The sequence below is a fragment of the Aythya ferina genome (assembly GCF_964211825.1).
Source record: "Aythya ferina genome assembly, contig: HAP1_SCAFFOLD_206, whole genome shotgun sequence".
In the NCBI taxonomy this organism is placed as follows: domain Eukaryota; kingdom Metazoa; phylum Chordata; class Aves; order Anseriformes; family Anatidae; genus Aythya; species Aythya ferina.
In genome coordinates, this window is record NW_028181327.1 from 1,299 (window position 1) to 25,687 (window position 24,389).

Genomic DNA, 24,389 nt, shown 5'->3' on the forward strand with positions numbered 1-24,389 from the left:
CACCTTCCTCGGGGTGGGGGTGGGGGGGGGGGGGGGACAAAGGTCGCGGCCTCCCCGGCGCCCATAAAGGCCGCGGCCTCCCCCGCCCGCGGCTGCTCCCGGCCTCCACCACGGCCTCCATGGCGGGGAGGCTGCTGGCCGGGTGGCTGCTGCTGGCAGGTAGGGGACAGGGGGACACGGGGGGGACGCGGGGACAAGGGGGGGACGTGGGGAGGATGAGGAGGATGGGGAGGATGGGGAGGAGGAGGAGGAAGAGGAGGATGTGGAGGAAGATGAGGATGAGGAGGATGAGGAGGATGGGGAGGATGGGGAGGATGGGGAGGATGAGGAGGGTGAGGAGGATGAGGACAAGGAGGATGATGAGGAGGATGAGGAGGACAAGGAGGATGGGGAGGATGAGGAGGAGGAGGAGGAAGAGGATGTGGAGGAGGATGTGGAGGAGGAGGAGGACGAGGACAAGGATGTGGAGGAGGATGTGGAGGAAGATGAGGAGGAAGATGAGGATGAGGAGGACGAGGAGGACGAGGGCAAGGAGGGTGATGAGGAGGATGAGGAGGGTGAGGAGGGTGAGGAGGAGGAGGATGTGGAGGAGGATGAGGAAGATGAGGATGAGGAGGATGGGGAGGACGAGGAGGATGAGGAGGAGGAAGATGAGGATGAGGAGGATGAGGACAAGGAATAGGATGAGGATGATGATGAGGAGGAGGAGGACGAGGATGAGGAGGAGGAAGATGAGGAGGACGAGGAGGAGGATGAAGAGGAAGAGAAGGACGAGGAGGATGAGGAGGAGGAGGAGGAGGAGAATGAGGAGGATGAAGAGAGGACGAAGAGGAGGAGGAGGATGAAGAGGAGAATGGGGAGGATGAGGACAAGGATGAGGAGGAGGAGGAGGAGGAAGATGAGGAGGACGAGGAGGAGGAAGAGGAAGAGGAGGACGAGGACTAGGAGGATGAGGAGGAGGAGGATGAAGAGGAGAATGAGGAGGATGAGGAAGAGAAGGAGGAGGAGGAGGAGGACGAAGAGGAGGAGGAGGACAAGGAGGATGAGGATGAGGATGATGATGAGGAGGAGGACAAGGACAAGGAGGAGGAGGACGACGAGGAGGAGGATGAAAATGAGGATGAGGAGGATGAAGAGAGGACAAGGAGGATGAGGAGGAGAATGAGGATGAGGAGGACAAAGAGGAGGATGAAGAGGAGGAGGAGGAGGAGAAGGACAAGGAGGATGATGAGGAGGAGGATGAGGAGGGTGGTGATGATGAGGAGGATGAGGAGGACGAGGAAGAGGAGGAGGAGGAGGAGGAGGAGGAGGAGGAGGAGGAGGGGGAGGACAAGAAGGAGGAAGAGGAGGAGAAGAGGGAGGACGAGGAGAACGAGGAGGATGAGGAGGAGGAGGAGGAAGAGAAGGAGGAGGACGAGGAAGAGGAGAAGGAGGAGGATGAAAATGAGGAGGAGGAAGAGGATGAGGAGGATGAGGAGGAGGAGGACAAGGAGGATGAGGAAGATGAGGAGGATGAGGATGAGGAGGAGGGAGAGGCGTAGGAGGAAGAGGAGGAGGACGAGGAAGAGGAGGAGGACGAGGAAGAGGAGGAAGAGGAAGAGGGGGAGGAGGATGAGGAAGAGGAGGAAGAGGAGGAGGGGGAGGAGGAGGAGGAGGAGGAGGAAGAGTGGAGGCTGAAGCCTCGCTGGGCGTGGGGAGGCCGTGGGGGGAGGTAAGGGGGGTGGGGGTGGGGGGTGGGGACAACGGCCCCGGGGGGGGGAGCGGAGGCCGCGCCGGCCTCCAGGGCAGCCTCACGAGGACCAAGGCGGCCTCAACCCCCCCCCTGAGCTCTGCTGGCCTCACCTCCACAGCGGCCTCCACGACAGCCTCCACCATCACCACTTGGGCCTCCAGTGAGTCTCCAGGGACCTCCATGGGCCTGACTCCGACAATCCTGGCCTCGACTGTGGCCTCTACGACCTCCCCAGAGACCTCCATGGCCTCCAGTATGGCTCCAGGAACTTCAACTGGCCTCACCTCCACTCTGGAGACCTCCACCACGGCCTCCACCACATCCTCAGAGACCTCCACGGCCTCCAGTACGAATCCAGGGAGTTCCACAGGCCTCACATCCACTCCTTTGACCTCCACATCTGCCTCCACCACCTCTGGTGAGGCCTCCACGGCCTCAGCCTCCACTTCAGGGACCACCGCAGGACTGACTTCAGCTACGATGACCTCGACTGTGGCCTCCACCACCTCTTCTGAGACCTCCACAGCTTCCAGTACAACTCCAGGAACCTCCACAGGCCTCACTTCCACAACCACGAGCTCCACAGCGGCCTCCACCACCTCCCCACAGACTTCCACGTCGTCCTCAACTACTCCAGGGACCTCCACAGGCATCAGCTCCACACCTGTGACCTCCACAGTGGCCTCTACAACATCATCTGAGACCGCCTTGGCCTCCACCTCTACTCCAGAGACCTCCACAGGCCTTACTTCAACAATCCTGACCTCGACTGTGGCCTCTACAACCTCCCCAGAGACATCCACGGCCTCGGCCTCCACTTCTGGGACCACCACAGGCCCGACTTCACCTACAATGCCCTCCACTGTGGCCTCCACCACCTCAGCCGAGACCTCCACGGCCTTCAGTACAGCTCCAGGAACCTCCACAGGCCTCACTACAACCCCCGTGAGCTCCACAGCAGCCTCTACAACCTCAGCCGAGACCTCCACGGCCTCCTCAGCATCTCCAGGAACCTCCACGGGCCCCACTTCAACTCTTGTGACCTCCACAGGGGCCTCCACCACCTCTCAGGAGACCTCCACGGCCTCCACCTCTACCCCAGAGTCCTCCACAGGCCTCACTTCGACAATCCTGGCCTCGACTGTGGCCTCTACAACCTCCCCAGAGACCTCCACAGCCTCCAGTACAACTCCAGGAATATCCTCTGGTCCCACCTCCACTCCAGAGACCTCCACCATGGCCTCCACCACCTCCCAAGAAACCTCCACGGCCTCCACTTCTACTCCAGGAACCTCCACAGGCCTCACCTCCACAACTGTGACCTCCACATCTGCCTCCACCACTTCCCAAGAGACCTCCACGGCCTCAGCCTCCACTTCAGGGACCACCGCAGGACCGACTTCAGCTACAATGACCTCAACTGTGGCCTCCACCACGTCCTCAGAGACCTCCACGGCCTCCACTTCTACTCCAGGGACCTCCACAGGCCTCACCTCCACACCACTGACCTCCACTGTGGCCTCCACCACCTCTCAGGAGACCTCCACATCCTCGGCCTCCACTTCAGAGACCACCTCAGGCCTGACTTCAACTACGATGACCTCGACTGTGGCCTCTACAACCTCCCCAGAGACCTCCACAGCCTCCAGTACAACTCCAGAATCCTCCACAGTCCTTACTACAAGCCCTGTGATCTCCACAGTGGCCTCTACAACCTCCTCATTGACCTCCACGGCCTCCTCAACCACTTCAGAGACCTCCACAGCCCCCAGCTCCACAGCTCTAACCTCCACAGCGGCCTCCACCACATCCTCAGAGACCTCCACGGCCTCCAGTACGACTCCAGGGAGTTCCACAGGCCTCACGTCCACACCCGTGACCTCCACATCTGCCTCCACCACCTCTGGTGAGACCTCCACGGCCTCGGCCTCCACTTCAGAGACCACCTCAGGCCTGACTTCAACTACGATGACCTCGACTGTGGCCTCCACCACCTCTTCTGAGACCTCCACGGCCTCCACCTCTGCTCCAGAGACCTCCACAGGCCTCACTTCAACAATCCTGACCTCGACTGTGGCCTCTACAACCTCCCCAGAGACCTCCACGGCCTCCAGTACAACTCCAGGAACTTCCCCTGGTCCCACCTCCACTCCGGAGACCTCCACCATGGCCTCCACCACCTCCCAAGAAACCTCCACGGCCTCCACTTCTGCTCCAGGAACCTCCACAGGCCTCACCTCCACAACTGTGACCTCCACATCTGCCTCCACCACCTCTCAGGAGACCTCCACATCCTCGGCCTCCACTTCAGAGACCACCTCAGGCCTAACTTCAACAACAATGACCGCGACTGTGGCCTCCACCACCTCAGCCGAGACCTCCACGGCCTCCACCTCTACTCCAGGGACCTCCACAGGCCTCACTTCAACAATCCTGACCTCGACTGGGGCCTCTACGACCTCCCCAGAGACCTCCACGGCCTCCAGTACAATTCCAGGAACTTCAACTGGTCCCACCTCCACTCTGGAGACCTCCACCACGGCCTCTACAACCTCCCCACAGACCTCCACGGCCTCCTCAACCACTCCAGTCACCTCCACAGGCCTCACCTCCACACCTGTGACCTCCACATCTGCCTCCACCACCTCTGGTGAGACCTCCACGGCCTCGGCCTCCACTTCAGAGACCACCTCAGGCCTAACTTCAACGACAATGACCGTGACTGTGGCCTCTACCACATCCTTAGAGACCTCCACATCCTCAGCCTCCACTCCAGGGACCTCCACAGGCTTCACTTCAACAATCCTGACCTCGACTGTGGCCTCTACAACCTCCCCAGCGACCTCCACGGCCTCCAGCACAACTCCAGGAACTTCAACTGGTCCCACCTCCACTCCTGAGACCTCCGCATCTGCCTCCACCACCTCCCAAGAGACCTCTACATCCTTGGCCTCCACTTCAGGGACCACCACAGGCCCGACTTCAACTACAATGACCTCGACTGTGGCCTCTACAACCACATCCGAGACCTCCACGGCCTCCAGTACAACTCCAGAATCCTCCACAGTCCTTACTACGAGCCCTGTGAGCTCCACAGTGGCCTCTACAACCTCTTTAGTGACATCCTCGGCCTCCTCAACATCTTCAGGAACCTCCACAGGCCCCACTTCAACTCTTGTCACCTCCACAGTGGCCTTCACCACTTCATCTGAGACCTCCATGGCCTCCAGTACAACTCCAGGAACTTCCCCAGATCCCACTTCCACTTCGGGAACCTCCACCTCGGCCTCCACCACATCCTCAGAGACCTCCACGGCCTCCAGTACGACTCCAGGGACTTCCACAGGCCTCACCTCCACACCCGTGACCTCCACATCGGCCTCCACCACCTCTGGTGAGACCTCCACGGCCTCCACCTCTGCTCCAGAGACATCCACAGGCCTCACTTCAACAATCCTGACCTCAACTGTGGCCTCTACAACCTCCCCAGAGACCTCCATGGCCTCCAGTACAACTCCAGGAACTTCAACTGGTCTCACCTCCACTCCTGAGACCTCCACATCTGCCTCCACCACGTCCTCATTGACCTCCACGGCCTCCTCAACCACTCCAGGCACCTCCACAGGCCTCACTTCCACTCCTGTGGCCTCCACAACGGCCTCCACCACCTCCCAAGAGACCTCTACATCCTCAGCCTCCACTTCAGGGACCACCACAGGCCCGACTTCAGCTACACTGACCTCAACTATGGCCTCCACCACGTCATCCGAGACCTCCGCGGCCTCCAGTACAACCCCAGGAACCTCCACAGGCCTCACCTCCACAACTGTGACCTCCACAGTGGCCTCCACCACCACACCAGAGACCTCCATGGCCTCGTCAGCCACTCCAGGAACATCCACAGGCCTCACATCCACACCAATGACCTCCACAGCAGCCTCCACAACCGCATTTGAGACCTCCACTGCCTCCAGTACAACTCCAGGCACCTCTACTGGCCTCACCTCCACTCTGGTGACCTCCACAGTTGCCTCCACAACCTCCCAGGAAACATCTACGTCCTTCAGTACAACTCCAGGCACCTCCACAGGCCTGACCTCCACACCAGGGACCTCTACCATGGCCTCCACCACAACCTCAGAGACCTCCACTGCATCCTCAACCACTCCAGAAACCTCCACAGACCTCACCTCCACAACCCTGACCTCCACTGTGGCCTCCACCACCTCCTCTGACACCTCCATGGCCTCCTCAACCACTTCAGTGACCTCCACAGGCCTCCCCACCACTCCAGGGACCTCTACCATGGCCTCCACCACCTCCCCAGAGACCTCCACAGCCAACAGCACAACTCCAGGAACCTCCCCTGGACCCACCTCCACTCTGGAGACCTCTACCACGGCCTCTACAACCTCCCCACAGACCTCCACGGCCTCCTCAACCACTCCAGGGACCTCCTCAGGCCTCACCTCCACAGCAGTGACCTCAACTATGTCCTCCACCACCTCCTCAGAGACCTCCACTGCTTCTTCCTCCACTCTTTTGACCACAAGTGTGGCCTCCACCACCTCAGCTGAGACCTCCACAGCCTCCAGTACAACTCCAGGCACCTCCACAGGTCTCACCACCACTTCAGTGACCTCCACAATCGCCTCCACCACCTCCCAGGAGACCTCCACGTCCTCCAGTACAACTCCAGCAACATCCACAGGTCTCACCTCCTCACCGGTGACCTCTACACCAGCTTCCACCATGTCCTCAGAGGCCTCCACAGCCTCCAGTACAACTCCAGGCACCTCCACTGGCCTCACTACAACCCCCGTGACCTCCACAGCAGCCTCCACCACCTCCTCAGAGACCTCCACAGCCTCCTCAACCACTCCAGAAACCTCCACAGGCCTCACCTCCACACCTGTAACCTCCACAGTGGCCTCGACAACTGCATTTGAGACCTCCACAGCCTCCAGTACAACTCCAGGAACCTCCACAGGCCTCACTTCAACACTGGTGACCTCCACAGCGGCCTCCACCACCTCATCCGAGACCTCCACGGCCTCCACCTCTACTTCAGGGACCACCACAGGCCTCACCTCCTCTCCTTTGACCTCGACTGTGGCCTCCACCACCTCCTCAGAGAGCTCCACAGCCTCCAGTACAAGTCCAGACACCTCCACTGGCCTCACATCCACAGCTGTGGCCTCCACTGTGGCCTCCACCACCTCTTCCGAGACCTCCACAGCCTCCTCAACGACTCCAGGGACCTCCTCAGGACTCACTTCCACTCCTCTGACCTCCACATCTGCCTCCACCACCTCAGCTGAGACCTCCACAGCCTCCAGTACAACTCCAGGAACCTCCTCAGGCCTCACCTCCACTCCAGGGACCACTACCACGGCCTCCACCACCTCCTCAGAGACCTCCTCGGTTTCCTCAACCACTCCAGGGACCTCTACAGGCCTCACTACAACACTCATGACCTCCACAGCAGCCTCCACCACCTCAGCTGAGACCTCCGCAACCACCAGTTCAAGTCAAGGAACCTCCACAGATTTGACCTCCACACCACTGACCTCCACTGTGGCCTCCAGCACTTCTTCCGAGACCTCCACAGCCTCTATAACCACTCCAGGCACCTCCACTGGCCTCTCCTCCACTCCTTTGACCTCCACATCGGCCTCAACCACATCTTCTGAGACCTCCACGGCCTCCAGTACAACTTCTGGCACCTCCTCAGGCCTCACCTCCACACCCATGAGCTCCACAGCGGCCTCCACCACCTCAGCTGAGACCTCCACTGCATCCTCAACCACTCCAGGAACCTCCACAGGCTTCAGCTCCACACCTGTGACCTCCACAGTGGCCTCGACAACCTCATCTGAGACCTCCACAGGCCTCACTTCGACAGTCCTGACCTCGACTGTGGCCTCTACGACCTCCCCAGAGACCTCCACGGCCTCCAGTACAACTCCAGGAACCTCCCCTGGACCCACCTCCACTCTGGAGACCTCTACCACGGCCTCTACAACCTCCCCACAGACCTCCACGGCCTCCTCAACCACTCCAGGCACCTCCTCAGGCCTCACCTCCACAGCAGAGACCTCGACCGTGGCCTCCACCACCACTCAAGAGACATCCACGGCCTCCTCAACCGGTCCAGGGACCTCCACAGGGCTGACCTCCACTCCAGAGACCTCTACCACGGCCTCCACCACCTCCTCAGAGACCTCCACTGTGTCCTCAGCCACTCCAGGGACCTCCACAGGCCTCACTTCCACACCCTTGACCTCCACATCTGCCTCTACCATCTCCCAGGAGACCTCCACGGCCTCCTCAACTACTCCAGGAACCTCCACAGGCCTCACCTCCACAGCCGTGACCTCCACAGTGGCCTCCACCACCTCCTCAGAGACCTCCACTGCTTCTTCCTCCACTCTTTTGACCACAAGTGTGGCCTCCACCACCTCAGCTGAGGCCTCCACGGCCTCCAGTACAACTCCAGGCACCTCCACAGGCTTGACCTCCACTCCAGGGACCTCTACCATGGCCTCCACCACCTCCTCAGAGACCTCCTCGGTTTCCTCAACCATTCCAGGCACCTCCTCTGGTCTCACCTCCACAGCAGAGACCTCGACCGTGGCCTCCACCACCACTCAAGAGACATCCACGGCCTCCTCAACCGGTCCAGGGACCTCCACAGGGCTGACCTCCACTCCAGGGACCTCTACCACGGCCTCCACCACCTTCTCAGAGACCTCCACTGTGTCCTCAGCCACTCCAGGGACCTCCACAGGCCTCACCTCCACACCTGTGACCTCCACTGTGGCCTCCACCACCTCATCTGAGACCGCCACGGCCTCCACCTCCACTCTGGAGACCTCCACAACAGCCTCTACAACCTCCCCACAGACATCCACAGCCTCCTCAACCACATCGTTGACCTCCACAGGCCTGACCTCCACACCAGTGACCACGACTGTGGCCTCCACCACCTCCTCAGAGACCTCCACAGCCTCCTCAACCACTCCAGGAACCTCCACTGGCCTTACTACAACCCCCGTGACCTCCACAACGTTCTCCACCACCTCCTCAGAGAGCTCCACTACCTCCAGTACAACTCCAGGAACCTCCACTGGCCTCACATCCTCAGCTGTGACCTCTACCACGGCCTCCACCAACTCTTCCGAGACCTCCACAGCCTCCTCAACCACACCAGTGACCGCCACATCATCCTCCACCACCTCTGGTGAGACCTCCACCGTCTCCAGCACAACTCCAGCAACATCCACAGGTCTCATCTCCACTTTGGGGACCTCCACCGTGGCCTCCACCACCTCTGGTGAGACCTCCACGGCCTCCTCAACGACTCCAGGGACCTCCTCAGGCCTCACTTCCACTCCTCTGACCTCCACATCTGCCTCCACCACCTCAGCTGAGACCTCCACAGCCTCCAGTACAACTCCAGGAACCTCCTCAGGCCTTACCTCCATACCTGTGGCCTCCACCACCTCGTCAGAGACCTCCACGGCCTCCTCAACCACTCCAGAAACCTCCACAGGAATCACTACAACCCCTGTGACCTCCACATCGGCCTCGACCACCTCAGCTGAAACCTCCACGGCCTCCAGTACAACTCCAGGCACTTCCACAGGCCTCACCTCCACTCCTTTGACCTCCACATCTGCCTCCACCACATCCTCAGAAACCTCCACAGTCTCTTCAACCACTCCATTGACCTCCACAGGCCTCACCACCACTCCAGGGAGCTCTACCACGGCCTCCACAACCACCTCAGAGACCTCCACAGCATCCTCAACATCTCCGGGAACCTCCACAGGCCTCACTACAACCCCCATGCCCCCCACATTGTCCTCCACTACATCATCTGAGACCACCACAGCCTCCAGTACAACTCCAGGAACCTCCTCAGGCCTCACCTCCACACCCATGAGCTCCACAACGGCCTCCACCACCCCCCAAGAGACCTCCACGGCCTCCTCAACCACTGCAGGGACCTCGACAGGACTCACATCAACTGTCGTGACCTCCACAGCAGCCTCCACCACCTCAGGTGAGACCTCCACGGCCTCCAGTACAACTCCAGGGACCACCACAGGCCTCACCACAACTCCAGTGACCTCCACAATCGCCTCCACCACCTCCCAGGAGACCTCCACGGCCTCCACCACATCCTCTGAAACCTCCACGGCCTCCTCAACCACACCATTGACCTCCACAGGCCTCACCTCCACAGCAGTGACCTCCACAGTGGCCTCCACCACCTCCTCAGAGACCTCCACTGCTTCTTCCTCCACTCTTTTGACCACAAGTGTGGCCTCCACCACCTCAGCTGAGACCTCCACGGCCTCCTCAACCACTCCAGGAACCTCCACAGGCCTTACTACAACCCCCATGACCTCCACAGCAGCCTCCACCACGTCAGCTGAGACCTCCACTGCGTCCAGTACAACTCAAGGGACCTCCACAGGCCTCACCTCCACGCCCGTGACCTCTACAACAGCCTCTACCACCACCCAAGAGACCTCCACGGCCTCCTCAACCACGCTAGACACATCCACAGGCCTCACTTCCACTCCTTTGACCTCCACATCAGCCTCGACCACATCTTCTGAGACCTCCACGGCGCCCAGCACAACTCCAGGAACCTCCACAGGCCTGACCTCCACTCTGGTGACCTCCACAGTCGCCTCCACCACATCCTCAGAAACCTCCACAGTCTCTTCAACCACACCATTGACCTCCACAGGCCTGACGTCCACTCCAGGGACCTCTACCACGGCCTCCACCATATCCTCAGAGACCTCCACGGCCTCCTCAACCACTCCAGGGACCTCCACAGGCCTCACATCCACACCAGTGACCTCCACAGAGGCCTCCACCACCTCTTCCGAGACCACCTCGTTCTCCTCAACCACTCAAGGGACCTCCTCAGGCCTCACCTCCACAGCATGGACTTCAACTCTGGCCTCCACCACCTCATCAGAGACCTCCACGGCCTCCAGTACAACTCCAGGGACCTCCACAGGCCTCACCTCCACACCCTTGACCTCCACATCTGCCTCTACCATCTCCCAAGAGACCTCCACGGCCTCCTCAACTAGTCCAGGAACCTCCACAGGCCTCACCTCCACATCTGTGACCTCCACAGTGGCCTCCACCACCTCATCTGAGACCTCCACGGCCTCCACCTCCACTCTGGAGACCTCCACAACGGCCTCTTCAACCTCCCCACAGATATCCACAACCTCCTCAACCACACCGATGACCTCCACAGGCCTCATCTCCACACCTGTGACCTCCACATCGGCCTCGACCACATCTTCTGAGACCTCCATGACCTCCAGTACAACTCCAGGCACCTCTACTGGCCTTACCTCCACTCTGGTGACCTCCACAGCTGCCTCCACCACCTCTGGTGAGACCTCCACTGTCTCTAGCACAACTCCAGCAACATCCACAGGCCTCACCTCCCTGCCTGTGACCTCCACAACAGCCTCCACCACCTCTTCCGAGACCTCCTCAGTTTCCTCAACCACTCCAGGGACCTCCTCAGGCCTCACCTCCACTGCATGGACCTCAACTCTGGCCTCCACCGCCTCAGCTGAGACCTCCACGGCCTCCAGTACAACTCAAGGGACCTCCACTGGCCTCACATCCACAGCTGTGTCCTCCACAGTGGCCTCCACCACCTCCTCTGATACCTCCACGGCCTCCTCAACCACTCCAGGAACCTCCACTGGCCTCACTTCCACTCCTTTGACCTCCACAGCGGCCTCCACCACATCTTCTGAGACATCCACAGCGTCCTCAACATCTCCGGGAACATCCACAGGCCTCACCTCCACACCCTTGACCTCCACAATGGCCTCTACCACCTCCCAAGAGACCTCCACGGCCTCCTCAACCACTATAGGGACCTCCACAGGAATCACTACAACCCCTGTGACCTCCACAGCAGCCTCCACCGCCTCAGCTGAGACCTCCACTGCCTCCAGTACAACTCCAGGCACCTCTACTGGCCTTACCTCCACTCTGGTGACCTCCACAGTTGCCTCCACCACCTCCCAGGAAACATCTACGTCCTTCAGTACAACTCCAGGAACCTCCACAGGCCTGACCATCACTCCAGGCACCTCTACCACAGCCTCCACCACCTCCTCAGAGACCTCCACAGCATCTTCAACATCTCCGGGAACCTCCACAGGCCTCACCTCCACACCAGTGACCTCCACTGTGGCCTCCACCACCTCCCAAGAGACCTCCACGGCCTCCTCAACCACTCCAGGAACCTCCACAGGCCTCACCTCCACACCAGTGACCTCCACATCTGCCTCTACCATCTCCCAAGAGACCTCCACGGCCTCCTCAACAACACCATTGACCTCCACAGGTCTCACCTCCACAGCTGTGACCTCAACTGTGGCCTCCACCACCTCCTCAGAGACGTCCACTGCTTCTTCCTCCACTCTTTTGACCACAAGTTTGGCCTCCACCACCTCAGCTGAGACTTCCACAGCCTCCAGTACAACTCCAGGCACCTCCACTGGCCTCACATCCACAGCTGTGTCCTCCACAGCAGCCTCCACCACCTCTTCCGAGACCTCCACGGCCTCCTCAACCACACCAGTGACCGCCACATCATCCTCCACCACCTCTTCCGAGACCTCCACCGTCTCCAGCACAACTCCAGCAACATCCACAGGCCTCACCTCCACTTTGGGGACCTCCACTCTGGCCTCCACCACCTCCTCAGAGACCTCCACGGCCTCCTCAACCATTCCAGGATCCTCCACAGGCATCACCTCCACACCATTGACCTCCACAATGGCCTCTACCACCTCCCAAGAGACCTCCACGGCCTCCTCAACCACTCCAGGGACCTCCTCAGGCCTCACCTCCACTGCATGGACCTCAACTCTGGCCTCCACCACCTCAGCTGAGACCTCCACGGCCTCCAGTACAACTCCAGGCACCTCCACTGGCCTCACCTCCACACCTGTGTCCTCCACAGTGGCCTCCACCACCTCCTCTGACACCTCCACGGCCTCCTCAACCACTCCAGGAACCTCCACAGGCCTCACTTCCACTCCTTTGACCTCCACATCAGCCTCGACCACATCTTCTGAGACCTCCACAGCGTCCTCAACATCTCTGGGAACATCCACAGGCCTCACCTCCGCACCCTTGACCTCCACAATGGCCTCTACCACCTCCCAAGAGACCTCCACTGCCTCCAGTACAACTCCAGGCACCTCTACTGGCCTCACCTCCACTCTGGTGACCTCCACAGTTGCCTCCACCACCTCCCAGGAAACCTCTACGTCCTTCAGTACAACTCCAGGAACCTCCACAGGCCTGACCATCACTCCAGGCACCTCTACCACAGCCTCCACCACCTCCTCAGAGACCTCCACAGCATCTTCAACATCTCCGGGAACCTCCACAGGCCTCACCTCCACACCTGTGACCTCGACTGTGGCCTCCACCACCTCTTCCGCGATCTCCACAGAGTCCTCAACCACTCCTGGGACCTCCACAGGACTCACTACAACCCCTGTGACCTCCACAACATCCTCTACCATCTCCCAAGAGACCTCCACGGCCTCCTCAACTACAGCAGGAACATCCACTGGCCTCACCTCCACACCTGTGACCTCCACTGTGGCCTCCACCACCTCTTCAGAGACCTCCACATCCTCCTCAATGACTCCAGGGACCTCCTCAGGCCTCACTTCCACTCCTTTAACCTCCACAACGGCCTCCACCACCTCTTCAGAGACCTCCTCAGTCTCCTCAACCACTCCAGGGACCTCCTCAGGCCTCACCTCCACAGCAGTGACCTCAACTATGGCCTCCACCACCTCCTCAGAGACCTCCACTGCTTCTTCCTCCACTCTTTTGACCACAAGTGTGGCCTCCACCACCTCAGCTGAGACCTCCACAGCCTCCAGTACAACTCCAGGAACCTCCACTGGCCTCACATCCACAGCTGTGTCCTCCACAGCAGCCTCCACCACCTCTTCCGAGACCTCCACGGCCTCCTCAACCACACCAGTGACCGCCACATCATCCTCCACCACCTCTGGTGAGACCTCCACCGTCTCCAGCACAACTCCAGCAACATCCACAGGCCCCACCTCCACTTTGGGGACATCCACAGCGGCCTCCACCACCTCTGGTGAGATCTCCACGGCCTCCTCAACCACTCCAGGGACCTCCTCAGGCCTCACCTCCACACCATTGACCTCCACAATGGCCTCTACCACGTCATCTGAGACCTCCACAGCCTCCAGTACAACTCCAGGCACCTCCTCAGGCCTCACCTCCACAGCTGTGTCCTCAACTATGGCCTCCACCACCTCCTCAGAGACCTCCACTGCTTCTTCCTCCACTCTTTTGACCACAAGTGTGGCCTCCACCACCTCTTCTGAGACCTCCACAGCCTCCAGTACAACTCCAGGCACCTCCACTGGCCTCACATCCTCAGCTGTGTCCTCCACAACAGCCTCCACCACCTCAGGTGAGACCTCCACGGCCTCCAGTACAACTCCAGGCACCTCCTCAGGCCTCACCTCCACACCCGTGACTTCCTCGACGGCCTCCACCACGTCTGGATTAACTTCTTCTCCATCTACCACCACTGAGACCACCTCCACTGGTGTCACTTCCACCACCAGCACCCAAACCCCCACCACCACCAGCACCAGTACCACCAGCACCCCAACCACCACCACCACCACCACTCCCGCAGGTCAGCCTCCACCTCTCCCCCGTCCTCCCTCCTCTCGCCTTCCTCCCTCCTCCATCCTTCCTCCCGTGCCTCCAATTCTTCCCCTTTTCCCCGGGCTCTCCTCATGGGACCCCCACCCTTGGGTGCCCCCCGAGGCTCCCCGTGACCTCCGCTCTCCCCGCAGTGGTCTGCCGGAACGGAGGCACCTACGATGGCATCAAGTGCCTCTGCCTCTTTGACTTCTACGGCCCCGAGTGCGAGTACTCCAGCGCCTCCATCAACACCGACATCCGTAAGTGCGGCCTCCCCCCAGCCCGCGGCCTCCCCCCTGCTCGTGGCCTCCCCCCGTGCTCACCCCTCTCCTGCCTCCCGCAGCCGTCGAGGGGACGATCGTGGCCAAGGTGGAGCTGGTGGTGACCGTCACCAACTTCAACTACACGGAGGAGCTGCAGGACCCCCTCTCGGAGGCCTACGAGAGCTTCGCGAAGCATTTTCGGCAGGAGGTGAGGCCCGGGTGTGCAAGGGGAGGCCGGGAGCGTGAAGGGAGGCTGGGCTGTGCAAGGGGAGGCCAGGAGCACAAATGGAGGCCAGGAGCACGAGGGGAGGCCAGGAGCACAAAGAGAGGCCAGGAGCACAAAGAGAGGCCAGGAGCACAAAGGGAGGCCAGGCTGCAAGAGGGGAGGCTGGGAGAATAAAGGGAGGCTGGGAGCACAAAAGGAGGCCGGGAACACAAACGGACACCGGGAGAGCGAGGGGGAGGCCGGGAGCACAAGGGGAAGCCAGGCTGTGCGAGAGGAGTTTGGGAGCATGAGGGGAGGCCGGGAGCACCAATGGACGCCAGATTAAGCGAGGGGAGGCTGGGGGCAGAAGCGGAGGCCGGGTGACACGAGAGGAGGCCGGGAGCACAAAGGGAGAATGGGAGCACAAAGGGAGGTTGGGAGCACAAAGGGAGGCCAGAAGCATTAAAGGAGGCCGGGAGCACGAGGGGAGGCCGGGATGCATGAGGGGAGGCTGGGAGCACAAAGGGAGGTTGGGAGCACAAAGGGAGGCCAGGAGCAGAAAGGGAGGCTGGGAGCATGAGGAGAAGCCAGGCTGCACGAGAGGAGTTTGGGAGCACAAGGTGAGGCCGGGCTGCACAAGAGGAGGCCAGGAGCACAAGGGGAGGCCGGATTGTGCAAGGGGAGGCCGGGCCACACCAGACCCATCCTCACGGCACCCCTCGCCCTGTCAGATGGCCAAGATCTACGGCTCCGTGCCCGGCTACCAGGGCGTGAAGATCCTCAGCATCAGGCCGGCGACCTCCAGCAGGGGGGGAGTCCGGGTGCGCAGAGCCTCCGTGACCCTCCCCGTGGGCACCGGCCTCGAGGTGGACCACGAGGTCATCTTCAGCACTGTTGCCAGCCCCGACCTGAGCGAGGAGTTCCAGAACAAGACGCAGGAGCTGGTGACGAAGCTTCAGGAGACTGCCGAAAGCCAGGGCGACTGCCAGCAGGACACCTGTGGGTGCCCCGTCCTCCCCCCTCGCCCCCCGACCTCCAAGGGAGGCCCTGGGGAAGGGTCCCTGACAGCCTCTCTCCCCCCACAGCCGTCGTCTGCCTTGTGGTGTCGGAAAGCCCCGTCGTCAAGAACATGACGGAGTCCTCTACGCTTGACGGTGAGGCCGGGGTGCCCCCACGGACCCCCATGCGCCCCCTGAGCCCCCCATGCACCCCACCAGCCCCTACGCACCCCATGAGACCCCCTTGAAGCCCACCAGCCCCTATGAGCCTCACAAGCCCCATGATTCCCCAAAAGACCCCCATGAAGCCCACCAGACCCTACGCACCCTACTCAACCCCAATGATCCCCAAGAGACCCCAATGAGCCCCACGAAGCCCAAAAGACCTCCATGGACCCCAACAGACCCTTATAAGACCCAAAAGACCCCCATGAAGCCCTCATGAGCCCCACCAGCCCCTTATGAGCCCCACCAGCCCCCCATGAAGCCCACCACCCTACATGAGCCCCACCAGTCCGTTACGAGCCCCACGAGCCCCCTATAAATCCCACCACCCTCTAGGCACCCCACCCGCCCCCATCAGTCCCACCCGCCACCTACATGCCCCCTGAGCCCCCCATGCACCCCACCAGCCCCTACACACCCCACCACTCCATTTCACCCCCTCCCGTGCCCCCTCCTCAGCCCTGTGCCAGCAGCGGGCGCCCGTCGGCTACCAGGACTACTACTACGCAATGAACGTGAGCAACACCCTCTACTGCGTCACCAACTGCACGGCCAACACGCCCGGCACCATCAACTGCAACCACGGCCTGTGCCACGTCACCCGTGCCGGGCCACAGTGCTTGTGAGTGCCACCATGTGTCCCCCTGTGGGCCCCCCCGGCCCCATGGGACCACCGGGTCTGACCTTTCCTTGTCCCCATAGCTGCTGGGATGAGTCGCTCTACTGGTACACGGGCAGCCAGTGCTCCATGCGCATCAGCAAGGTGGCCACGGGGCTGGGGGTGGTGATCGCGGTGCTGCTCATCGCCTGCATCGTCTTCATCGTGCTGCTGGCGAAGAAGAGGAAGTATTGGAGAAGGTAGAGGGGCAGGAATGATTGAGTTGGGTTGGGTTGGGTTGGGTTGGGATGGGATGGTTTGCTGAGTTGGGGTCGGGTTGAGTTGGGTTGGGTTGAGTGGGGTCTGTTGGGTTGAGTTGGGTTAGATTGAGTTGGGTTGGAATGGTTTGGTTCACTGATTTGGGATTGGGTCACGTTGGGTTGGGTTGAGTTTGGTTGGGTAGCTAGGGTTGGGATGGTTGGGTTGGTTGATTTGGGATGGGGTCATGTTGGGTTGATTGTGTTGAGTTGGGTGAGGATGGGTTGGTTGGGTTGGTTTGATTTAGGTTGGGATGGTTCAGTTGCTTGGGTTGAGTTGGGTTGGTTGGGTTGAGTTGGCAGGGGGTCATGTGGGGTTAGGTTCATTGGGTTGAGTTGAGTCAGGACAGTTGGGTTGGGTTGGGTTGGGTTGGGTTGGGTCAGGACGGTTGGGTTGAGTTGGGCTGAATTGGGTTGGGTTAAGTTGGATTGAGTTGGGTTGGCTGGATTGGTTGAGTTGAGTTGGGTTGAGTTGAGTTGGGTCAGGTCAATTGGATTGAGTTGAGTTGAGTTGAGTTGAGTTGAGTTGAGTTGAGTTGGGTTGGGTTGGGTTGAATTGGTTGGGTTGGGTTGAGTTGGATTGGTTGGATTGAGTTGAGTTGGGTTGAGTTGAGTTGGGTTGAATTGGGTTGGATTGGGTTAAGTTGGGTTGAGTTGGGTCGATTGGATTGGTTGAGTTGAGTTGGGTTGGTTGGGTTGAGTTGGGTTAAGTTGGGTTGAGTTGGGTTAAGTTGGGTTGAGTTGAGTTGAGTTGAGTTGGTTGAGTTGAGTTGGGTTGCGTTGGGGGTCTTTGCCTCAAAGCAGCTTGGGTGGTGGGTGTGTACCCTTGGGGGTCTTCTGCTTGGGTGTGGGGTTGGTGGTGGACACCTGGGCATGCTGGGGGGGGGCACAGGCCCCTCCCCCATCCCTCCGCCCCCCCCTGAGCCCCCTGGCGCTGCCCCCCAGGAACGCTGCGTCCACCGCTGGGGACAGCTGGTACGAGGAAGACGGCTGCACCTGGACGTCACCCGATGGCTTCCTCTTCATCAACAGCGGCGCCAACACAGGTCGGGGGGGGGGGGTCTCCGGGTTGGGGGGTGTGGGGGGGGTCAGCATCTGTGTGGGGGGGCCCACAGCTGCTCACCCCATCGCCCCCCCCCCCCCCAAAATATCCTCAACAGGCGGCAGCGTACGGAGCTTCACGCCCTCGCTGGACCTTGTGAACACCGACATCCCGGTGGGTGACCCCCCCCCTCAAAGACCCGACCCCCCCACCCCTCAGACCCCCCCCCAGACCCCTCTAACCCCCCCCTCTCTTTTATTTCCCCACCCCCCCAGATGCACATCGCCAGACCCTCGCTGAGACCCCCGCCGTGAGGACCCCTCCACAGCGCGCGGAGACCCCCCCACGGCTCTGCCCCCCCCCCCCCCCCCCACGGGCTGGGCCCCCGGCACGCGGGCCGTGCCCAGGGCCCCCCCCCCACTCCCCTCCCTCTATTTATTATTTATTTGCCCCCCCCCGGCCTGTAATAAATTAATTGCTCTCGTTAGTCCCGGCTAATTGGCTCCGTTAATCGGGGGTGGGTCCTAAATCAGAGCACACCCAAAATGGGGGGGGGGGAATTGGGGAGAGATTTTTTTTGGGGGGGGGGAAATTTGGGGGGGGGAAATATTTGGGGGTGGGGGGGGTATTTAGGGGTCCCAGCACCTTGAGGGGAGGGGGAGAAGGTGGGGGGGTGTGCGCCGAATTTGGGGGGGGTTCTTGGGAATTTGGGGTCTTTGGGAATTTGGGGGGGGGGGGCAGCAGTTTGGGGGGGTCCCCAGTACCTCGGGGGGGGGGAAGAGGCAACCCCTGTGGCTCAGTCCTGGTGGGGGGGGCATGTACTGGGTTGTACTGGGGAGCACTGGGACACCCCAAGAAGATGGGGGGGGGGGGGGCAGGTTCATTTTTTAGGGGGGAGGGGGGCTTTTTTGGAGGGACAGGGGCATTTTTTGGGGGGGGGGCAAGGACGTTTGGGACACACAAGGAACTTTTTTTTGGGGGGGGGCAAGGACATTTTGGGGGGGGGGCAAGGACTTTTTTTTGGGGGGGGCAAGGACTTTTTTTTGGGGGGGGGCAAGGACTTTTCTTGGGGGGGGGCAAGGACTTTTTTTGGGGGGGGGCAAGGACTTTTTTGGGGGGGATACAGGGACATTTTTTTTGGGGGGGGGGGGACCAGGCCACTCACCAACCCCTCCCGCCCCCCTCCCCGGTGACTCAACAGCCACGGGGGGGGGGACACGTAATAGGGGGGGGGGCCAGATTTGGGGCCAAGGCGTGGGGGGGGGGCACCGCCCCGGGAGGCGCCGCCTCTCGCCCCAATCTTATCGGGGCCGGCCCCCGCCCACCCTTGGGCTCCCCGATAAAAGGGGGGGCGAGACCTGGCCCCCCCCCGGTGGAGACGGTAGGAGAAGGGGCCCCCCCCGGCACGATGCTGCTCTGCTGCCTCCTCTTCCTCCCCCCCCCCCTCCTCCTCCTCCTCCTCCTCCTCTTCGTCCCCGTTGTGGAGCCCTCGGGTGAGTGGGGGGGTGGGAAATTTGGGGGGGGGGAAATTTGGGGGGGGGGGTCTTTGGGTAAGGGGGGGGTGAGTAAGGGAATTTGGGGTAAGGGGGTGTTTGGGGGGGGGCTTGGGGTAAGGGGATTTTGGGGGTAAGGGGGTTTGGGGTAAGGGGGGGTATTTGGGTGGGGGGGGGTTGGGTAATGGGGATTTTTGGGTAAGGGGGGGGTCTTTGGGTATGGGGGGGTCTTTGGGGTAAGGGGGGGGTCCTGGCTAAAGGGGTTCCTCATTTAGGGGATCCCTTGGGTGGGGGGGTCCCGGCCAGATTTAAGGGGGGGGGTCCCCACCCTCTGAGGTGCATTTGGGGGGGGGTTCACAGCCACTCTACGCCCCCCCCCGGGGGTCTCACACGCTGCCACCCCCCCCCCCCCCCTTTGCAGCCCCCTGCCAGAACGGCGGCACGGCGGTGGGGGGGGGCTGCGCCTGCCCCCCCGGCTTCAACGGCACCCGCTGCGAGACCCCCGAGCCCACCAGGGCCTGCCGCGGGGGGGGCACCCCGGTGGGCACCAAGTGCCTGTGCCCCCCCGGCTTGGGGGGGCCCCTCTGCGACCTCCCCGACCCCTCGGGGGCCTGCCGCAACGGGGGCACGGCCTTCGGGACCTCCTGCGTCTGCCCCCCCGGTTTTGGGGGGGCCAGGTGCCAGCTCCCCGAGCCCCCCACCTCTTGCCTCAACGGGGGGACCCTGGGGGGGGGCGCCTGCCGATGCCCCCCGGGGACGTGGGGGCCCCGCTGCGAGTGTTTGGGTGCCACCGCCGCCACCACGGAGGAGATGAGGGGGGTGACGGTGACGGTGATGGGGGGGGCGGCAGGGGGAAGGGAGACCCCGGTCACGGCCCCCCCCGAGGGAAACGCCACCCTCGGGACCCCCCCGGCGAGCGACGGGACGGCGACGCCGCGCCGGGAACGCGACGGCGCGACCACGACGCCAAGAGGGGGGGGAGTCAACGCGACGCTCGGGACCCCCCCGGGAAGTGACACGACGTCCACGGCCCCCCCGGGAAGCAACGTCACCGTTGTGACCCCCCCGGGAAGCAACACGACGCTCACGGCCCCCCCCGAAAGCGAAACCACGGAGCCAACGCTCTTGGAAAGCAACGCAACGACGCGTGGGGAAGTCAACGCAACGCTCGTGACCCCCCCAGCAAGGATTACAACACTTCTGCCCCCCCCCGAAAGTAATGTGACAGTCCTGACCCCCCCAGAAAGCAACACAACACTCACGGCCCCCCCAGAAAGCGAAAGCACAGAGCCAACACCCTTGGAAAGCAACGCAACAACGCGTGGGGAAGTCAACACAACGCTCGTGACCCCCCCAGCAAGGAATACAATGCTTCTGCCCCCCCCAGAAAGCAACACGACGCTCACGGCCCCCCCTGAAAGCAACACAATGCTCACGACCCCCCCAGAAAGCGAAACCACGGAGCCAACACCCTTGGAAAGCAACGCAACGACGCGTGGGGAAGTCAACGCAACGCTCGTCACCCCCCCAGCAAGGATTACAACACTTCTGCCCCCCCCCGAAAGTAATGTGACAGTCCTGACCCCCCCAGAAAGCAACACGACACTCGTGACCCCCCCAGGAGGCAACACCACACTTCTGGCCCCCCCTGAAAGCGAAACCACGGTGCCAACGCCCTTGGAAAGCAACGCGACGACCGCGCCGCCAACACACGGGGAAGTCAACGCAACGCTTGTGACCCCCCCAGGGAGAAACACAACACTCGTGTCCCCCCCGGGAAGCAATGTCACAGTTGTGACCCCCCCAGAAAGCAACACGATGCTCACGGCCCCCCCAGAAAGCGAAACCACGGAGCCAACGCCCTTGGAAAGCAACGCGACGACGCGTGGGGAAGTCAACGCAACGCTCACGACCCCCCCCAAAAGCAACGTCACCCCCCCGACCGCCCCCCCCAACGTGACGGCCACCACGGGGACACCCCCGCCCCCTCCCAGCACCACCGGTGTCACCGCTGTCACCAACAGCACCGTCACGGCCATGATCTGCCTCTTCCTGCCGCACGGGTCCAGTCCTCCGGCCAGTGGGTGTCATGGGGTGGGGGTCCTTGGGGTGGGGAAGGGCTTTGGGGTTGGGGGATCTTTGGGGTGGGGGTCCTTGGGGTGGAGGGTCCTTGGGGTGGGGGTCCTCAGGGTTTTGGGGTCCTTGGGGTGTTGGGTCCTTGGGGTGGGGGTCCTTGGGGTGGGGGTCCTTGGGACATTGGGCCCTGGGGGTGGGGGTCCTCGGGGTTTTGGGGTCCTTGGGGTGTTGGGGTCCTTGGGGTCAGGAGAGTCTTTGGGGTTTTGGGGTCCTTGGGGTGGGGGTCCTTGGGGTGTGTGGTTCTTGGGGCATTGTGTCCTTGGGGTGGGGGTTCTGGTGCGTTGGGTCCTTGGGGTTTTGGGGTCCTTGGGGTGGGGGTTCTTGGGGCATTGGGTCCTTGGGATGGGAGGTCCTTGGGGTCAGGAGAGTCTTTGGGGTTTTGGGGTCCTTGGGGCGGGGTTCCTTGGGGTGGGGATTCTTTGGGTGTTGGGTCCTTGGGGTGGGGGTCCTTGGGGTGTTGGGTTCTCCTTAACGGGAGGAGGAAGGAGGGGAGGATGGAAGTGGGTGCAGCACCCCGTGGTTGGGGCTCGGGGGGAGGGGGGGGGTCTCCTTGGGGTTGGGTTGGGGTCTCCTGCCCTTGGTCAGGAGGAACCTGGGGTCTTGTGGGGGCGGACGGAGGAGGAGGAGGAGGGGACGGAATGGGGTGTCCCTGGGTGGGGGCCTCCTGGGGAGGGAGGCCGGACGGAGCCCACCGCTGCACCCACCGGGCGCCCCTGGGGGGAAAAGTGAGGAGGAGGAGGAGGAGGAGGAGGGTGGGGGGTGGTCACCTCCTGGAGGGGATGAAGATGAGGAGGAGGAGGTCGCCCACCCGGCCTCCCTTTTGCAGTCTCCTGCCTCAACGGCGGCGTGGCCAACCGCACCGAGTGCCTCTGCCCCCCCGGCTTCAGCGGCCTCACCTGCGAGAGGCCGGACCCCGGCGCCCGCTGCGCCGACGGCAGCACCGCCGTGGGCGACCGCTGCCTCTGCCCCCCGGGGCTGTCGGGACGCCGCTGCGACGTCCGCGACGAGGCCACCGCCTGCCAGCACGGGGGCACGGCCGTGGGCACCGAGTGCTATTGCCCCCCGGGCTTCGAAGGGCCCCGGTGCGAGAGGCAAGGTGCCGCGACCACCGCCGCCGCGACCACCGCGACCACCGCTCGCCCTACCACCAAGGCCACGCCGAGGAGCACCAGGAGGACCACCGCCACCACCACCACCACCACCACCGTCCCTACCACCACAGGTTGGTGGCCCTTCGGCTCCCCGGGGCTCCCCTAGGAAATTCGGAGGCCCCCCCGTGGAGGTCGGCGGCACCGTGGACCTCGGCGGAGGCCGCTCCAACCCCAACGCCGTCGGCGTTGCCTTTTCTCCCCGTTCCAACCCCGTTGACTGCGCCGGGTGGGAGGTGGCCGTGGGAAAAGGGGGGTGCAGGGGGAGTACCCACGCCCCCCCCCTCTCCCCACAGACCCCTGTCTGAACGGGGGGTACTGGACCGGGACCGTTTGCCTGTGTCCCCCCAACGTGGACGGAGCCCACTGCCAGTTTGGGGCCTCGACCATCAACATCACGGCGGGTAAGGCGGGATGGGGATGCCCCCGTTGTCCCCCCCTAACCTTGGGGACGCGCTGTGGGACCTCACCAACCTCTTCCTCTTCCTCCTCCTCCTCCTCTTCCTCCCCAAGAGCTGGGTCCCAGCGTGGCGCTGATGGCGCGCGTCACCAACCGGCGCTTCTCCGGGGACATGGGGGACCCCTCGTCCGCCGCCTTCCGCAGCTTCGCCGATGAGTTCAGCCGCACGGTGAGTGCCCCGGCACCGCGACGGTGTCACCACGGCAGCCCCGTGTCGCGACGGGTGACAACGTGTCTTCCCCCTCCCCAGATGGATCGCGTCTACCGGAACGTCTCCGGCTACCGCGGCACCCGGGTGCTGGCTCTGACGTGAGTTTGTGGCCAAGGCGAGGATGAGGATGGGATGGATGGGGAGGAAGATGGGGATGAAGGGCATGGGGGTGAAGATGAAGATAGGGATGGGGGTGGAGGACTTGGGATGAAGATGAGGTTGGGGACAGGGATGAAGATGGTGATGAAGGGCATGGGGATGAAGATGAGGCTGAGGAGGAAGGTGGGGATAAAGAAGGACATGGGGATGAAGATGAGGCTGGGGATGAAGAATGGGATGAGGATGAAGAAGGGCCTGAAGATGGGGATGAAGATGAAGATAGGGATGGGGGTGAAGAAGGACTTGGGATGAAGATGAGGTTGGGGACAGGGATGAAGATGGCGATGAAGGATGTTGGGATGAAGAAGGGCAGCATGGGGATGAAGATGAGGCTGAGGAGGAAGATGAGGCTGAGGAGGAAGATGGGGATAAAGAAGGACATGGGGATGAAGATGAGGTTGGGGATGAAGAATGGGATGGGGATGAAGAAGGGCCTGGGGATGATGAAGGGCATGAAGTAGGGGATGAAGAAGGGGATGAAGAAGGGGATGAAGAGCACGGGGATGGGACCAGGCAAGGAGCCCCCCCGTGTCCCTCACCCCCCACCCTCCGTGCCCCCCAGGGCAGGCAGCGTGGTGGTGAACTACAAAGTCCTGCTGCAGCCTCCAGCCGGGGACCAAGC

At 62.1% G+C, this 24,389-nt stretch overlaps 2 protein-coding genes across 2 annotated transcripts; one reads left to right on the forward strand and one right to left on the reverse strand.

The window, feature by feature from the left end:
• Window positions 1-2,002: 2,002 nt before the first annotated feature.
• Window positions 2,003-14,495, reverse strand: LOC311428950 (uncharacterized protein; the record flags this gene model as incomplete). The annotated part of the gene is made up of 18 exons (XM_084540152.1): window positions 13,561-14,495; window positions 12,601-12,816; window positions 11,590-12,351; window positions 11,017-11,310; window positions 10,489-10,581; window positions 9,373-10,116; window positions 9,106-9,228; window positions 8,080-8,328; window positions 7,396-7,800; window positions 6,685-7,209; window positions 5,629-6,405; window positions 5,041-5,349; window positions 4,018-4,947; window positions 3,646-3,924; window positions 3,274-3,366; window positions 2,890-3,087; window positions 2,083-2,517; window positions 2,003-2,023 (listed from the first exon to the last, which is right to left on the reverse strand). The coding sequence occupies exons 3-18, from the start codon at window positions 12,088-12,090 to the stop codon at window positions 2,003-2,005; spliced, it is 5,976 nt and encodes a 1,991-aa protein (XP_084396278.1). The 5' UTR covers window positions 12,091-12,351; window positions 12,601-12,816; window positions 13,561-14,495.
• Window positions 13,510-18,646, forward strand: LOC311428948 (uncharacterized protein). The gene is made up of 10 exons (XM_084540150.1): window positions 13,510-14,501; window positions 14,665-14,772; window positions 14,856-14,983; window positions 15,712-15,979; window positions 16,066-16,134; window positions 16,663-16,825; window positions 16,906-17,061; window positions 18,064-18,164; window positions 18,279-18,334; window positions 18,436-18,646. Exons 1-10 carry the CDS (start codon window positions 13,598-13,600, stop codon window positions 18,472-18,474), a joined length of 1,992 nt encoding a protein of 663 aa, XP_084396276.1. The 5' UTR covers window positions 13,510-13,597; the 3' UTR covers window positions 18,475-18,646.
• The last annotated feature ends 5,743 nt before the right edge of the window (window positions 18,647-24,389 follow it).

Excerpts from the sequence above, each read along its gene's own strand:
- LOC311428948 (XM_084540150.1), top strand. The coding sequence starts at position 13,598 with ATGGCCTCCACCACCTCCTCAGAGACCTCCACTGCTTCTTCCTCCACT. Across the intron at positions 14,984-15,711 it reads CGAAGCATTTTCGGCAGGAG|ATGGCCAAGATCTACGGCTC; the intron begins GTGAGGCCCGGG and ends TCGCCCTGTCAG. Across the intron at positions 18,165-18,278 it reads CAACAGCGGCGCCAACACAG|GCGGCAGCGTACGGAGCTTC; the intron begins GTCGGGGGGGGG and ends TATCCTCAACAG.